This window comes from Acipenser ruthenus, chromosome 58, assembly GCF_902713425.1.
Source record: "Acipenser ruthenus chromosome 58, fAciRut3.2 maternal haplotype, whole genome shotgun sequence".
NCBI lineage: Eukaryota > Metazoa > Chordata > Actinopteri > Acipenseriformes > Acipenseridae > Acipenser > Acipenser ruthenus.
Window position 1 is genome coordinate 904,842 of NC_081246.1, and position 19,263 is coordinate 924,104.

The 19,263-nt window shown below is 38.1% G+C and overlaps 1 protein-coding gene across 1 annotated transcript; it reads left to right on the forward strand.

Moving 5' to 3' along the window:
- Positions 1–3,384: 3,384 nt before the first annotated feature.
- LOC117407571 (zinc finger protein 184-like) lies at positions 3,385–18,991 on the forward strand. Its single transcript, XM_059018198.1, has 4 exons — positions 3,385–3,701; positions 4,822–5,295; positions 15,396–15,710; positions 16,300–18,991. Exons 1-4 carry the CDS (start codon positions 3,401–3,403, stop codon positions 16,980–16,982), a joined length of 1,773 nt encoding a protein of 590 aa, XP_058874181.1. The 5' UTR covers positions 3,385–3,400; the 3' UTR covers positions 16,983–18,991.
- The last annotated feature ends 272 nt before the right edge of the window (positions 18,992–19,263 follow it).

Genomic DNA, 19,263 nt, shown 5'->3' on the forward strand with positions numbered 1-19,263 from the left:
TTTAATATGTGTACCACAAAAAGCAATATACAGTTCCCAGCGTTTAGAAATGTAGCTTTACATTACCCCCCTTTGTAAACAATTTAAAATATACAGGGTGAAGGTCACAGATAGAAAATGCCAACTGCCGTGAATCCTTCCTTTTCATTTTGGAAATTTTTGCATGTGCAGTAAAGGCGATATCTACTATTTTCAGGGCTACCAGTTTCCCATGACAACAGTATTTTAAAAGATCATTTGATTTTTAAATACATGAACATGCATCATCCATTTAGCCATGGATATTGTAGAATAGTTTTTGTAATGAAAAGTGTAAGGGTCAGTTGAACAGAAAATGCTTTTAAAATTCCAGTCTAACGCATAGAAATAATTCAGGGTTTTACTTTGATACAATCCCTAATTCAAGGCAAATAACACACAAGGTTGATATTTTCTGCGCATGCCATCGTAGGAACCTGTTAAAACCTGTTCATTGCAAGATGATATTTCCTAACTTTTTTTTACTTTATTTTCAATTTACGCATTTTTTCAGTACCAATCAATAATAATGAGGAAGCGTCTTCAAATTGAATTAGATAACTGATCTGAACACTTTATGTAGGCTGAGCTGGGCACGAGGCTTGTTAAACTCTGTATGCCTTTATTGCCTTGTACCATACGACACAAATCACATGCGAGTTACATCTCACTGTTGTTAATGATCATTTTAATTAAGGTTGAAACATCCGTGGGAACACGGAACACAAAATGATGCAACATGGATCACAGGCATAAAAAACTTCAGTCCCAGGCAGCATTAGCAAGTGCATAATGTAACATCCACTGAGGCTAATGGGCCAGTGGTTGAGTTAGTTTACCAGAAAGCAGCCCTAGTCCATGATCAGTGCTAACCGGGGTCTGTGAAACCAGTCCTTCATTTAGTTTAAAGTTTGTTTAAACTTTTTTTATATACTTAGGCTTTGCATGTCCTTCAAGCTGCGAAGCTTGCACTTCAATTTGTCCTAATTCAGAATGTAATTGTGCCGGGCTACCAGCTAATTAAATGTTCAGAGAAGTGATAAATTAGGTGGGTCGATCATTACAACTAGAGTAATTAGTCAGTTGTGCTAAATCCAGGTCTTATACCCAGTGCATATACATTCATGCTAGCGAGACTAGTCTGTAAAAGAGTTACTTTCAAGTTTTACAGTGGGTGTTACAGCTTACAAAGCTGTGGTAATTTCATTTTATTGTATTTTATTATCAGAGACAATAATGAGATGTTGTAATAAACACATGGAAATCAATTGCAATTTTTCTATAGCATCATAACGCTCACATATAACTGCTAAGTTATTACCATGAGGTGAGTTGAAAAGAAAAACCTTTTGCATTTTGTCAGTCAAACAATATTAACAAGTAATATTATTACAAGAAAAAATATTATATTATACAAACATTATTATAGTTATAATGTATTTCTGCTGAGATAAAATGTATTTAAAAGAGTAGGTTGTAGTTACAAATATTCCTATAATTGAATTGACAGTCTGTTCAGTGGATGTTTTATTACACCATTACTCAAGCAGGCTCACTTACCTAACATAAAACGGTCATATATCTTTATAGCAGCTTTAGTTTGCATCAGCAAGGGTGTTTAATGATGATGTGTGGTGTGACTGTGTTTTAGATTGTTTTAGATTGAGATTTTAGAGTTAGGTAGACAGTTTTTTTAGTTTAATATTAATCGCTGGAGCAGGAAAGACAGATGCAAGGAGAAAGCTTTGAAGTGCACCACATGGCAATTTAAAGGGGACCCTGTGTAACATTTTGGGGCTAAAATCTTTAGACTTACAATCTGCTTCCTTCCTTTCCTTCACTTCATAACATTATGGCTTTGTGAGTGAAATATCAACAAGGCTTTGTTACATTCACTTAAAGTAATAAACAGAGGGGACCCACGTGATCAGTGATGTGATTGGTTGATAAAAATATACGTCTTTAAGAGAATGTCTTTTCCTGAGGTTAAGAAAAAAGTGATGTCATAAGGGAAGCCTATATTAATCAAAACATTGTATTGCCTTGTGTGTTTTATTTTTATAAATTTAGTCGTCAACAATTTTTTTACCCCGGTTTTCTCCCCAATTTAGTATGCCCAATTATTATCTGTATCCTCGGCTCACCGCTCGCAACCCCCCCGCCGACTCGGGGAAACGGCGGCTGGAACACGCGTCTCCGAAACGTGCTCCTGCCAAGCCGTCATTTTTCGCACTGCAGATCCACAGGAATGCCACCAGACTGGAGGACAACACAGGTCTGGCGGCTCCACTGCAGAGCCACAGGCGCCCTATCGGCCACAGGGGTCGCTGATGCGCGGTGAGCCGTGGATTCCCCTGCCGACCTAAGCCCTCCCTACCCGGGCAGCGCTCAGCCAATTGTGCGCCGCCCCCTAGGAACTCCCGGTCACGGTCAGCTGTGACATAGCCTGGATTACCAACCTGCGATCTCCAGGCTATAGGGCACATCCTGCACTCCGCGCAGAGCACCTTTACTGGATGCGCCACTCGGGAGCCCCCCCTGTCTTGTGGACTCTTATAACTTGCTTAAGGAAAATAGAGTACCCAGTTGCTCTACTCTATTTTGGGACTCCCTTCAACCTGTGCTTGGGGAGGGGAGTCCCCCGCACCCTTACTATGTTAAAAAAATATATATTTGCTGAAGCTGCAATGAAGTTTTGTAATCAAAATAATTTTCTACTCACGGATGCATGGAGAAAAAAAGAACATTAACAAACATTTAAATATTTTAATTGTACACTGTGCACCTCTCTTCCTGTGTGTGTGGGCCCGTCCGCCCGCATGCAGTCTGGATTAGCGGTTAGGGCTCTGGACTCTTGACCAGAGGGGTCATAGGTTCAATCCCAGGTGGGGGACAATGCTGTTGTACCCTTGAGCAAGGTTCTTTACCTAGATTGCTCCAGTAAAAACCCAACTGTATAAATGGGTAACTGTATGTAAAAATAATGTGATATCTTGTAACAATTGTAAGTCACCCTGGATAAGGGCGTCTGCTAAGAAATAAATTAATAATAATAATAATAATAATAATAATAATAATAATAATAATGTAGTCTTTGTAAAATGTCCCAAATAAACAGCAACCTCACGGGGGCCCCCATTTCTGCTGCGGGCCCTACGCTATAGTGTAATTTGTGTATAGTGCTGGGCACACTGTCAATTTACAAATAAATAAATAAATACATTTACATACATCTCCTCATAAATTGTTCCACTGGAATGACCCAATGACATCTCTCAGTAGAATTCTGACAAGGGGCTGGCTTTGTAGAGGAACCTGGCTAGTAAGTAAGAGTTATAATTTTGTACAATTCTTTCACACAGATCCCAGAGAGAGCCATGCTATGTCTAAATCTGAAGCACAGGAGGGGCCAAGGATAGAAGCAGTTTATACACTAGAGGAGTCCTTTGACCAGGAGTGGTGTGCAAGTCTAAAACAGGTTACAGAGCTGACATGTGTTAAAGATGAAGAGGTCTCTCGACTGGAATGTGTTACTATTAAAGAGGAATTCATAGAACAGGAATGTGCCCCCATCGCAGAGGAAGTTCCTACTGAAAATAATGTCTGTACACTTGAGGAGAACAAGAAGCTGGGATCCAGTCTGTATGATGATTGTCCATCTGAATGTGAACTGGGATTTAGAGGTAATCGTGCAAAACAAGAAACATCGAGCTGCCTGTTAACTTTGTGGAAACTGGTTACTAAACTCTAGAAGTGTGCTAAAGATTGACTTATTTGGTAATTCCACCTCAATTTAACAAGTTTCAACATAACTGTACTTTTTTTTTTATTTTATTTTTATTATTTTAAATTTAGTACTCGACAATTATTTTTTATTATTTTCTCCCAATTTAGAATATCCAATTATTATTTAAGCTCGGCTCACCGCTACCACCCCTGCGCTGACTCGGGAGGGGTGAAGACGAACACACACTGTCCTCCGAAGCGTGTGCCGTCAGCCGCCCGCTTCTTTTCACACTGCAGACTCACCATGCAGCCGCCTCAGAGCTACAGCGTCGGAGGACAACGCAGCTCCGGGCAGCTTGCAGGCAAGCCCATAGGCGCCCGGCCAGACCACAGGGGTCGCTGGTGCGCGGTGAGCCGAGGACACCCTGGACCACCTAAACCCCCCCCCCCCAGGCTATAGGGCGCATCCTGCACTCCATGCGGAGTGCCTTTACTGGATGCACCACTCGGGAGCCCTGCAATATAGCTGTACTTAATACTGACATCTGCTAGATGTGCACCCACTAACCCACCACTTTCAAATGCTGACTGTTTGCAGTTGTGCTGCTCCCACAGCTTTATAGTGGTGCTGGGCTCACATGTCTCATCATTGGGTGATGCTAAATCCAGTCGAGTTGCGAAGTGTCACCAGAAGAAACATTTTCAATACAGCACTTGCATATAAATCTGATCTTATACTACTATTCTTCAAAGTGATATTAAGTGGGGTGGAAATCAGTGACTGGTACATGTGAGTGATATTGATAGGATTGTGTTGATAATCAGCGATATTCTCAGGCACTAATTGATACCCATTATGTTGTGGTCGGTAAATTTCAATGTGGTGGTAATAAAAGAAGGCTAACATTAACAGGAGTGATTTGTAAGTGAATTTGGCTAAATATTCAGTTCACTCTCGGAGTTGGTCATGGTTATGAGGGGAAGCCTTGCAGAAGAGCCAATGTGTAGGAATCCTATACAATAACATTGGTCTGTCTTTCTTTTTCTTTCTTTCTCTTTCTTTTGCTTCAACGATAGATGGAGAACACGACTCCACTCCATCACCCCACTGCAAAAACTCTTCTAGTGGCAAACCTCAGAGCAAGAAACACAGAGACATGACACCCCAAGAAAATGCAATTAAAAAATTGAGAGCGCACATAGTTAAAATTCCTTTCTTACAAGAGAGCCAACCACATACTCTGCAGAGTACAGAGGCTGCACATTCTGTGTGTGTGAACAACTCTGAAACCCGGGGCAACTTGAAGACCTTGCCTTGTTCTGCTAAAGCTGGGAAGAGTTCCCGTCAATTAGGATCTCCTAAAACTCACAAGGGAAATCGCACAGGAAGGGCTCCATTTTTCTGTGCTGATTGTGGGAAGAGTTTCAGTCCATCACAGATTAAAAGACACCAGCGTGTTCACACAGGAGAGAAACCGCACCACTGTAATGAATGTGAGAAGAGGTTCTCGCGACTAGAACATCTTAAAAAACACCAGCGAGTTCACACAGGTGAGAAACCATACCACTGTAATGAATGTGGGAGGAGTTTCACTGTTACAGACAGCCTTAAAATACACCAACGAATTCACACAGGAGAGAAACCCTGAATGCTGAACGTTGGGGAAGGTATAATCTGTTGGGACATCTTAAAAAAACAGAACATTTCCTGTCACCTAAAGAGATATGTGATTTAAAAAAATAGATAGATATAGAGATATAGAGATATAGAGATATAGAGATAGATATAGATATATAGATATCTATATCTATCTATCTCTATCTATATATAGATACAGATATATATATATATATATATATATATATATATATATATATATATATATATATATATATATATATATATATATATAGATATATATATATATATAGATATATATGTAAATCCTTCCAAAAACTCATCAGAAGTGTTTATTGCACAGGCCTGTATTTACACATTTAAACAGAAAGGGATAACATTCCATCAGACATCAGAGCTGTAAACAAAACCGACACTTAATGCATTCCAAAGAGAGCGACACTATTTCACAGCCTTCTTGTAAGAGAGACACATGCCTAACCCTAACCTTTGTTTAAATCTAGGGGCAGGTCACAGAACAAAAAAAATATACACCCACTATTACTTAAACAATAATAAAATGCGTATGTGTTTATATGATTGGCTAAGTCACGTATCCTCCCATCTGCTGGTAATAAAATCTGTGCATCTTCCACAGAAGAGGGTGCATCTTGAATTTCTGTATGGGTCGCTGAAAGTTCAGTATTTCCTGTCTGCATTACCACTGTAACTAATGCCGAGACCTGCAAACTGCCAGGAACTCAGTGACCTGCGAAATGTTTTTTATTAAAACCACGAGTACAAGACTTCTGCAGTGCTACAAAGGCATATTATTATCTAATAATAAATTAATGAATTAATTAATAACACTAAACACGTAATTTGGACTTCTACCAATCTTCTTAACCATTTAAGGACTGTGGTGGTGTAAACATGATAAACGCACTTAATTTATTTGACTTACTGGGCCACCATACTTTGCAGTACAGGTTGTAAACGCATGTCTTTGGATAGGGGAGGGCTTGAATTTCACTGCCTGATTTGTTCACTGAGATGGGCATTTAATTTTGTAAGGGTGAAGAAAGAATAACATCACAGGAACTTATTTAGAGCTAAGGAAAAACAGGAAAACACTGCAAATCCTATGTGTTTGACTTAAAATTACATTAGAGGATTTGTTCTGTCTCGTGTTTTAATACAGTCAGCACTCGCATATTCAACCCTATAAAATTTTGACTTCAGTGACAGTTAAAAGAGTGCGACACATATCTGATTATTTCATTTTGGCCGGTTCCAACCCTTGTCTGTTTTTCAGGGTACACAAAAAAAATGCAATGTCAGAAATACAGCTGAAAGGACTGTTGTAAATGGAAACCTAGTTATTTTAAATGCACTGTAGTTGGTTTTGTTGGTACAGTACTGTATTTTCAACAGAAGTATTTTAATTCAGAACGATATGATTCTGAAAGTATCACTTGCCAAAAGGCTGCGGACTGTAATACAGTTCATACTTTTAAATCCAGTACGTATTGTATCAATATGTAAAATCCCCCATTAATGACCCAACAGCAAAATTAAATCAATGTTACCCATGCACAGAACTGCGTAAAACATAAAGGCAATGCAATTTAACAAAAGATTAAAAAAACACCAGTTTTCAGAATTTAAACAGGATCCAAAGTCCGTATTCAAAATTGCAGAATATAGTGCTCGATAAGGCCCTAATAATGTCACAGTTCACTTGCAAATGAAAATGCACAAAACAACTAAAGATCACAGATTTTTTTTAATGCAACACAGTATCTAAAACTGTTTAATGATTAACTCTTACATTACCATAGCTTGTCTCGTTCACTTTGTTTTTGCTGCATTTTCATCATGTGAAATTGGAGGAAGCGCTGTGTAACTGCACAATAAAGACAGACTGATTTTGTAACATTGAAGAGATGGGCTTTGTATCAGAAAACTGGTGACGGAGTCGGAAATCGCGTGCGACGGGTAAGTGCATTAATTTGTTACATATATATAGTGGTGTGAACGAGTGGTTTGCAGTGCGCAGGTGCAGTGGTGATGCAGTTCTCCGGGAAAGACAGACACAAGACACTTCACAATTAAACAGCTCTTTATTTGGCTGGGTTGCATGTCAACACTTACATAATACACTCAGGCTCTACACAGCAATGTGGATCGCTCTGTGCAAAACAAGGGTTTCAGCCCCGAAATAATAAGACACTAATAATAATAACGCACAACACAGACACGGTCACTTCTCCAGACAGTGAGTGTTCTTTGTGCAGGTGTGGTGCAAGACAACGATCGTGATACAGTGCAGTCCGAGTTTGGTGCTGGCTCGTAGCGACAGCTCCCGGTTAGTGTTAGCCGTCTAACAATGACAAATAACAAGAGTTAGAACAACAAACAGACAAAACATGAAACACTCACGGTACATTTACACTTGGTCTCCTTAACAGGTCCTTGCAGTAACCATAACAAAGGAACAGATTGCTTCGTCACATCCCCTGAAATACCCGTAGTCACGCCCCCTTCGATAGCTAGTGCAATCACGTATCCTCCAAACCATGACTGACACATCGCTTACCGTATTAAGGCAATGACTTCTGGTATTAGGACTCCTCCCCCTTCCTGGATGGCCGGCTTCTGACTGACCCTGGAATGAACTGCCAAACCATCCAGTCCGGGGCACACTGTTCCTGTTATTCAGCGCCCTCACAGGTCGGGAGGGAGATTGTTGACTAGGATTCATTCGCTCTCTGTCTCAAATGGGGATTGATTTTATTCTTAATATAAGGGAGGGAAAATGTGACTGATGTGTATCTGGGTAACGGATATCCAAGTGCTGACTGTATTCAAATGCTGGGGACAAAGTAGAATGTACTAAACGGTACTTTTCTAATAAGATGGTGGAAATCTTAAGTAACTAATGTACCATAATAACGGGAAGTTTTGGCTGGTATTCAATTCAGTGGATTTGCTACCTTGACGATTTTTGAAGTGCTGTTTTTCACTTCACACGTTAACAAAGAAAGGCCACACAGTATTTCTACCTTTTAATTTAAAAAACGTTCAAACACATGTACATAACCACCCAGCTGCTTATCCCGCGATTTCCACATGGAGCGCATGCAAGTCCAAATTTGTCACTCCCGTGGGAATAGCGTGCAGGCGTTTATATGTGCATCTGCAAAGTTTAACACGTCTAACGTGCTTCAATTAAAAAATAAGAACACTGTATTGTAGAAGTGTATGCAGTTTTATTTTTTACTGGCAGATGGCAGACCGGGTCATCTCTATATACACAGCTGAGAGTGAAAAATGGATGTCTGTTTATCTACAGAGAATAAAATGAGATTTCTTTATTTATTTGTTGGTGTTACAGGTTGTACGGAAGCCTTGTCAGGTTTGGTACTGGTCAAAATTACCTATTTATTTATTTATTTATTGTACCTACACTTCACAGATAATTCCTATAACAGCGCTATACATCCATGCCTGAAACTGGGGAAGATACTGTGTATGACGTGATATAAAAATCTGCGATGCAAGTTTTCTGATGTATATGTGCTAGATAAAGATGTTAGCATTGATGAGGGTTTGAAGTGCGCCTGCTTTGAAATCTTACACAAAAAATCATTTCTAAAGTGGTATGCCTTAATATAATGTTGTTATAATGCTGCCATTGTAAAAAGTATTATTTATACTTCTATAATGCGGGCAGTGGGGGGGGGGGGATGTTGCGTTGTGATCTATATTATAATGCTACAATTGTAAACACGTTGTTATTTAAGTTCTATTGAAATACTGTATTTCCGTTGTGTATTTAAAACAATATAGCAAAAATTGTTTTGAAAACTGTCCAGATTGCTTATTTGAAGTCTAAGAATGAAAAATCTGCAAAACAAAGAGCATTTTTAACATAGAAAGTTGCCAAAATAATGGGCAGCTGGGTGGTTAATGAAATCTGTGCTAAAACAATATCGGATTTGCAGTAACTCGTTGTAGCACCTACAGTGTCACTGCAGCAACTTGGAGAACAACAAAGAAGGCCTTCTAAAAATGGATTATTTATTGTCCTTGCAGGCCCTTAACTTAAGATACTAGTAATTGGAAAGGATTACTAACTGCAGTACACTTTAACAATGTGCATTAGCTAACTCTGTTTTATAACTTAGCCATGGTTCATTAGCATAACACCGTGGAATGATCACAGAATCATGTAGTAATTGTCAGACGTGTGCAAACTTTAACAAAGCCCAAACAAAAATGCTTTCAATTTAAAACTGGGTAATAGGCTAGCAAGCACTGACATAAGCAGACGACACAAAAATAGGAGGAGTGGCAAACTGTTGCAGCAGCAAAGGTCATTCAAAATGATCTAGACAGCATTCAGAACTGGGCAGACACACGGCAAATGACATTTAATAGAGAAAGGTGTAAAGTATTGCATGCAGACAATAAAAATGTGCACAGAGCAAAACAAATATTCAAACAAAAACACTGATCACAGAGCAAAACAAATATTCAAACAAAAACACTGCTCACAGAGCAACACAAATATTCAAACAAAAACACTGCTCACAGAGCAACACAAATATTCAAACAAAAACACTGCTCACAGAGCAACACAAATATTCAAACAGAAACACTGCTCACAGAGCAACACAAATATTCAAACAGAAACACTGCTCACAGAGCAAAACAAATATTCAAACAAAAACACTGCTCAGAGCAAAACAAATATTCAAACAAAAACACTGCTCACAGAGCAAAACAAATATTCAAACAAAAACACTGCTCACAGAGCAAAACAAATATTCAAACAGAAACACTGCTCACAGAGCAACACAAATATTTAAACAAAAACACTGCTCACAGTGCAAAACACATATTCAAACAAAAACACTGCTCACAGAGCAAAACAAATATTCAAACAAAAACACTGCTCACAGAGCAAAACAAATATTCAAACAAAAACACTGCTCACTGAGCAAAACAAATATTCAAACAAAAACACTGCTCACTGAGCAAAACAAATATTCAAACAAAAACACTGCTCACAGAGCAAAACACATATTCAAACAAAAACACTGCTCACTGAGCAAAACACATATTCAAACAAAAACACTGCTCACTGAGCAAAACAAATATTCAAACAAAAACACTGCTCACAGAGCAAAACAAATATTCAAACAAAAACACTGCTCACAGAGCAAAACAAATATTCAAACAGAAACACTGCTCACAGAGCAACACAAATATTCAAACAAAAACACTGCTCAGTGCAACACCAATATTCAAACAAACACTGCTCACAGTGCAAAACAAATATTCAAACAAAAACACTGCTCACTGAGCAAAACAAATATTCATACAGAAACACTGCTCACAGAGCAAAACAAATATTCAAACAAAAACACTGCTCACAGTGCAAAACAAATATTCAAACAAAAACACTGCTTACAGAGCAACACAAATATTCAAACAGAAACACTGCTCACAGTGCCAAACAAATATTCAAACAGAAACACTGCTCACAGTGCAAAACAAATATTCAAACAAAAACACTGCTCACAGTGCCAAACAAATATTCAAACAAAAACACTGCTCACTGAGCAAAACAAATATTCATACAGAAACACTGCTCACAGAGCAAAACAAATATTCAAACAAAAACACTGCTCACAGAGCAACACAAATATTCAAACAAAAACACTGCTTACAGAGCAAAACAAATATTCAAACAAAAACACTGCTCACAGTGCAAAACAAATATTCAAACAAAAACACTGCTCACAGAGCAACACAAATATTCAAACAAAAACACTGCTCACAGTGCAAAACAAATATTCAAACAGAAACACTGCTCACAGAGCAAAACAAATATTCAAACAAAAACACTGCTCACAGAGCAACACAAATATTCAAACAAAAACACTGCTCAGTGCAACACAAATATTCAAACAAAAACACTGCTCACAGAGCAAAACAAATATTCAAACAGAAACACTGCTCACAGAGCAACACAAATATTCAAACAGAAACACTGCTCACAGAGCAAAACAAATATTCAAACAAAAACACTGCTCACAGAGCAAAACAAATATTCAAACAGAAACACTGCTCACAGAGCAACACAAATATTCAAACAAAAACACTGATTACAGAGCAAAACAAATATTCAAACAAAAACACTGCTCACCGAGCAAAACAAATATTCAAACAAAAACACTGCTCACAGAGCAAAACAAATATTCAAACAGAAACACTGCTCACAGAGCAAAACAAATATTCAAACAAAAACACTGCTCAGTGCAACACAAATATTCAAACAAAAACACTGCTCACAGAGCAAAACAAATATTCAAACAGAAACACTGCTCACAGAGCAACACAAATATTCAAACAAAAACACTGCTCACAGAGCAAAACAAATATTCAAACAAAAATACTGCTCACAGTGCAAAACAAATATTCAAACAAAAACACTGCTCACAGAGCAACACAAATATTCAAACAAAAACACTGCTCACAGTGCAAAACAAATATTCAAACAGAAACACTGCTTACAGAGCAAAACAAATATTCAAACAGAAACACTGCTCACAGAGCAAAACAAATATTCAAACAAAAACACTGCTCAGAGCAAAACAAATATTCAAACAAAAATACTGCTCACAGTGCAAAACAAATATTCAAACAAAAACACTGCTCACAGAGCAACACAAATATTCAAACAAAAACATTGCTCACAGTGCAAAACAAATATTCAAACAGAAACACTGCTCACAGTGCAAAACAAATATTCAAACAAAAACACTGCTCACTGAGCAAAACAAATATTCAAACAAAAACACTGCTCACCGAGCAAAACAAATATTCAAACAGAAACACTGCTCACAGAGCAAAACAAATATTCAAACAAAAACACTGCTCAGAGCAAAACAAATATTCAAACAGAAACACTGCTCACAGAGCAATACAAATATTCAAACAAAAACACTGCTCACAGAGCAAAACAAATATTCAAACAGAAACACTGCTCACAGTGCAAAACAAATATTCAAACAAAAACACTGCTCACTGAGCAAAACAAATATTCAAACAAAAACACTGCTCACCGAGCAAAACCAATATTCAAACAAAAACACTGCTCACAGAGCAAAACAAACATTCAAACAGAAACACTGCTCACTGAGCAAAACAAATATTCAAACAAAAACACTGCTCACCGAGCAAAACAAATATTCAAACAGAAACACTGCTCACAGAGCAAAACAAATATTCAAACAAAAACACTGCTCACAGTGCAAAACAAATATTCAAACAGAAACACTGCTTACAGAGCAAAACAAATATTCAAACAGAAACACTGCTCACAGAGCAACACAAATATTCAAACAAAAACACTGCTCACAGTGCAACACAAATATTCAAACAAAAACACTGCTCATCGAGCAAAACCAATATTCAAACAAAAACACTGCTCACCGAGCAAAACAAATATTCAAACAAAAACACTGCTCACCGAGCAAAACAAATATTCAAACAAAAACACTGCTCACCGAGCAAAACAAATATTCAAACAGAAACACTGCTCACAGTGCAAAACAAATATTCAAACAAAAACACTGCTCAGAGCAAAACAAATATTCAAACAGAAACACTGCTCACAGAGCAACACAAATATTCAAACAAAAACACTGTTCACAGAGCAAAACAAATATTCAAACAAAAACACTGCTCACAGAGCAAAACAAATATTCAAACAAAAACACTGCTCACAGTGCAAAACAAATATTCAAACAGAAACACTGCTTACAGAGCAAAACAAATATTCAAACAGAAACACTGCTCACAGAGCAACACAAATATTCAAACAAAAACACTGCTCACAGTGCAACACAAATATTCAAACAAAAACACTGCTCACCGAGCAAAACCAATATTCAAACAAAAACACTGCTCACCGAGCAAAACAAATATTCAAACAAAAACACTGCTCACCGAGCAAAACAAATATTCAAACAAAAACACTGCTCACCGAGCAAAACAAATATTCAAACAGAAACACTGCTCACAGAGCAAAACAAATATTCAAACAAAAACACTGCTCAGAGCAAAACAAATATTCAAACAGAAACACTGCTCACAGAGCAAAACAAATATTCAAACAAAAACACTGCTCAGAGCAAAACAAATATTCAAACAGAAACACTGCTCACAGAGCAATACAAATATTCAAACAAAAACACTGCTCACAGAGCAAAACAAATATTCAAACAAAAACACTGCTCACCGAGCAAAACCAATATTCAAACAAAAACACTGCTCACCGAGCAAAACAAATATTCAAACAAAAACACTGCTCACCGAGCAAAACAAATATTCAAACAAAAACACTGCTCACAGAGCAAAACAAATATTCAAACAAAAACACTATCCACAGAGCAAAACAAATATTCAAACAAAAACAAATCTCGAGCAAAAAACACAAAACTCAGGTCAGGCTGGGCAATCTTTCACTGATCCTGTATTTTTAAACACTGCTTGCTCTCGTTTTCTCCTCTCTACACCACCCCTGAGTGCAGAGAGCTGCAGGCTTTTATTTACTGTGGCCGAGGAGTTAACTATCAATTATCTCATTACCCCTCAGCCACAATCTGCACAAGTTTTTTTAATTACTACTGGCAGAGGACGAGCTGCTGACCTTGCCTCTGCCAGAACACATTTAAATGAAAATAAAAAAAAAAACACATACGGCTTTGACGTCATATTTATAAATAAATAAATCATAATAATACAACAAAACAAATACAAAATAATAAATTGATCAGGGGCGGAAGAGAGGTACCCCGTTCTAAAATAAACAAATACATTTGCTTTTAAATAACAAAACTAAACTAAACAAATACATTTATGCAGGGTTTTGCCCTACAGTTTTTCCAATAGTTATGCTGTGCATTTATCATGTTTTAATATGCTGTACCATTCCTCACTGCTTCAATATGCAGCATTCAATGCATTTCTCTATGGTAACGTTTATAAGAGCTGTACGAACTGTTACTGTGATTCGGGTTCAGTAAATATTCATTCAGCAGAGGTGAGTAACACTGCAGATGAAATGTGATTCTATTCCACTGTAACTGTTTGTAATAGTAATTTCCACTCAACTGTATTCAGAGGGGGTCATACAAATTACTGTACAATTTTTATAAAGAGAACATGTTAAAGTAAATTGCATGATAAACGTGTTTTAATATGTCTACCTTCAAAAAGCAATATACAGTTCCCAGCCTTTAGAAATGTAGCTTTACATTACCCCCCCCCCCCCCCCCCCCCTTTGTAAACAATTTAAAATATACAGGGTGAAGGTCACAGATAGAAAATGCCAACTGCTGTGAATCCTCCAGTTTTTTAAAAAGATAAAATACAACAGTATTTTAAAAGATAATTTGAATTTTAAATACATGAACATGCATCATCCATTTAGCCATGGATATTGTAGAATAGTTTTTGTAATGAAAAGTATAAGGGTCAGTTGAACAGAAAATGCTTTTAAAATTCCAGTCGAAGGCATATAAATAATTCAGGGGTTTACTTTGATACAATCCCTAATTCAAGGCAAATAACACACAAGGTTGATAGGAGTTGTATGTTATTTAAAAACACACCGATATAAAACGTGGAAATGTGGATGGGGTGAAATGTTTTTATTTTAATTTAAAAACAAAAATGTATTTCAGCTTCTATTTGAGGCATTAATCTCCCCTCTACCAGAAATACTTTAGAAGCAACATTGGATCAAACCTCATTCTCATCTCAGGGTAATTGTAACTAGGCCCACTGTATCAATTTTAAAATAAATAAATACATTTTCATTAAAAAAAAAAAAAAAAATTGTTCCACCGGAATGACCCAGTGTCATCTCTCAGTAGAATTCTGACAAGGGGCTGGCTTTGTAGGGGAACCTGACTGGTAAGTTAGTTATAATTGTGTACAATTTTCTTTCACACAGATCCCAAAGAGAGCCATGCTATGCCTAAATCTGAAGCACAGGAGGGGCCAAGGATAGAAGCAGTTTATACACTAGAGGAGTCTTTTGACCAGGAGTGGTGTGCAAGTCTAAAGCAGGTTACAGAGCTGACATGTGTTGAAGAGTTCCCTCGACTGGAATGTGTTCCTATTAAAGAGGAATTCATAGAACAGGAATGTGTCCCCATCACAGAGGAAGTTCCTACTGAAAATAATGTCTGTACACTTGAGGAGAACAACAAGCTGGGATCCAGCCTGTGTGATTATTGTCAAGCTGAATGTGAACTGGGATTTAAAGGTAATCGTACAGAACAAGCAGCATTGACCTGCCAGTAAACCTTGCAGAAATGAGTTACTAAACTGCAGAAGTGTGCTAAAGATTGTTTTTGGTCATCCCAGTGCAATTTAACAGGTTGCAACATAACTGTACTTAATACTGTGCTTACATCTGCTAGATGTGCACCCACTAACATACCACTTTTGAATGCATTTTGCTTTTCGCTGTTTCTGGTAGACTGTTTGCAGTTGTGCTGCTCCCACAGCTTTATAGTGGTGCTGGGATCACATGACTCATCATATACATTTTGTTCCTCAAAGTGATATTAAGTGGGGTGGAAATCAATACAGGTGAGTGATATTAACAGGAGTGTGTTAATAATCAAAGGGATATTCTCAGGCACTCATTGATACCCATTATATTCTGCCTGGCACATTTCAATGTGATGGTAATAAAAGAAGACTAACATTAATAGGAGTGATTTATAAGTGGATTTGGATAAATATGCACTTCACTCTAGGAGTTGGTCATGGTTATGAAAGGAAGCCCTGCAGAAGAGCCAATATGTAAGAATGCTGTACAATAACCTACCTTTCTTTATCTTCTACAGTAGAAGGAGAACACGGCTCCACTCCATCACCCCACTGCAAAACCTCTTCCAGTGGCAAACAGCAGTGCAAGAAACACAGAGACATGACACACCAAGAAAATGCAATAAAAACATTGAGAACTCACATAGTTAAAATTCCTTCTTTACAAGACAGACCAACACTTACTCTGGAGAGTACAGAGGCTGCACATTCTCTGTGTGTGAACAACTCTGAAACCCGGGGCAACTTGAAGACTTTGACTTGTTCTACTCAAGGTGGGAAGAGTTCCCGTCAATTAGGATCTCCTAAAACTCATAAGGGAAATCGCACAAGTGGGACTCAATTTCTCTGTCCTGATTGTGGGAAAAGTTTCAGTCTACCACAACTTAAAAGACACCAGCGTGTTCACACAGGAGAGAAACCATACCACTGTAATGAATGTGAGAAGAGGTTCTCTCGATTAGAACATCTTAAAAATCACCAACGAGTTCACACAGGAGAGAAACCATACCACTGTAATCATTGTGGGAAGTGCTTTACTGAATTAAGTACTCTAAAAAAACACGAAAGAATTCACACTGGAGAGAAACCACACCGCTGTAATGAATGTGGCAGGAGTTTCACTTTACCAGGGACCCTTAAAAAACACCAACAAATTCACACAGGGAAGAAACCCGGAATGCTGAATAGTGGTATACCTTAAAACCAGAACATTTCCTGTGTGATTGGAACACCTTTTAGAGTAAAAAAAATCTTTTAACACACTAGCCTCTCTAATATAAAAACAAGTATATTCCTTCACAAAGACTCATCATAAGTGTTTATACACATGCCTACATTTAAACAGACCAAAGGATAACATTCCGGTCAGATATCAGAGCTTCAAACAAAACTGACACTTTTAACACATTCCAAAGAGGGAGACACTGTTTTACACCCTCACTGGTAAGAGAAAGACATCCCAAGATGTTTATCTTGTGGGAGATGTTGCTGGCCGATATCCCAGTGATTGAGAAGGCAAACGTTAATTAAGCCATAAACGTGCCAGGACTAGTTGGGTTTGTTTCAATCTAGGGGCAGGTCACAAAATCTATCTCTATATCTCTATCTCGAGAGATCCTCTTTAAAAAACAAAACAATAATGATAATAGAATGTTTATATGATTGGCTGTCACGTGTCGTCCCATCTGCTGGTAATAAAAGCCATGCATTTTCCATAGAGAAGGGTGAATTTTCACCATTTCCTGTCTGCGTTACCACAGTAACTGATGCCTATATTTGGAAACTGTTCGCCAACTGGTAAAAACAGTTTAAAACCAGGAACTCATTGACCTGCTAAATGTTTTTTCTTAACCGGGAGTAAAAGACTTTTGCAGTGCTACAAAGATAACACCCATGGGTAACTACTGTAGTAAAAAAGCTTAACAGATCGATCAATCGGCTGTTTGCACCTCGTTACTGAGTGATTACCCCTGTACTGTACCTTGCCTATTTAATCCCTGTACGCAGTGTCAAGTTTATTTACAGTTTGAAAAAAAACAGCACTGACTGCAACAGCTAGCAAGCATGTCTGGAAAGAGAAAAGCGATGAGCATCAGCACAAAAATTCAGTGTACATAAAATGTCTCTGTTCGATGCTGTGCGCTTGCTAAAGCATGCTTGGAACTGTCAGTCAGCAAACAATGCAACGTTGTTTAAAAAAGCTGGGGACAATGTAGGAATGAACCTGATTGATTATGGACGGGGAAGGGGACAGGAGTGCTCTGTAAATGTGTGTTTGTAAACTGTTGTTCTTGTTCACATCTGTTGGCGTTCTCTGTGTGTTTTGGTGCTTGTGGAAATTAAAGCGTAAAGACTGTGTGTGTGAGTGCGTCACTGAGGGGGGTGGGAGCAGGTCTGACACGACCAGTCAGAGATACGGGGGTGTTGGACCAATAAGTGAGGAAGGGGGAGGCACTTGGGGGTGTGTGGAGATGACAGTGTGAAAGACAAGCGGGATCTTGCAGCGGGAGAATTGAGAGAGCTGAGAGGTTGAATTTGTGAGTGAGAGGAGAGGAATGAGAGCCATTGTTCACTAAAAGCTCAAAAAATATTTACAGTGGTTTCCTACTGCTTTGAACTGCAACTGTTGACTGTCTCATTGTATCCTGGAAACCCCACAGCTCAGCACTGCAATCCCCAGTAATGTTGTTGAAACTGACACCCTGGGATCCTTCAAGAAGCTGATTGATGAGATTCTGGGATCAATAAGCTACTAACAACCAAACGAGCAAGATGGGCTGAATGGCCTCCTCTCATTTGTAAACTTTCTTATGTTCTTATGTTCTTAATATGTAAATAAATCCTGTTTGCCTGCGGGGGGCGTATCAACTTCAACCTCTGTCTCGGTCTCCTGCCTGTCACTCAGCAGTGAATGCACGCACCCACACTGCAGACGGCTACTCCGTCACAAGCATTAATACCCTGTATCTTTCTAAACAAGGGATAAAAGCTGATAAAAGCTGAATCTCTAAATAATAATAATATAGTATAGTAATTGTTACAGCTGTGTATAATGGTATTTAAAACAGGATTCATTTATCTGCCTTTTTACATATCTGCCCTTACTTTGGTCTCATCGCAGTCGGATACGCAACGGATTGCTGTACTTTATTACATTCATAAGTTTTCATCTTTTTCATTAGTATAATGAGTGTCTTAATAAAGATTTTTAACCGCATACACATGTGTTTGTTTTCATTACTGTGCTGGTGATTGGGGGGCATTTTGAATGTCAGGTTATTGTGTGGAAGTTTATACCATCCATTGTTTACTGCGGGTGAATCACGTTAACACAAACGTGCCTGTTCTAAGCGTTGGCGACTGTATATCAAAAACATTTGAGCATGCAGCTTACCTTTATAAAAGTTTGCATTGCCCCATGCTTTTCCATAGTTATAAAGTGCATTTACCATTTGGACTAGATGTCTTTTTCAATAGGTACG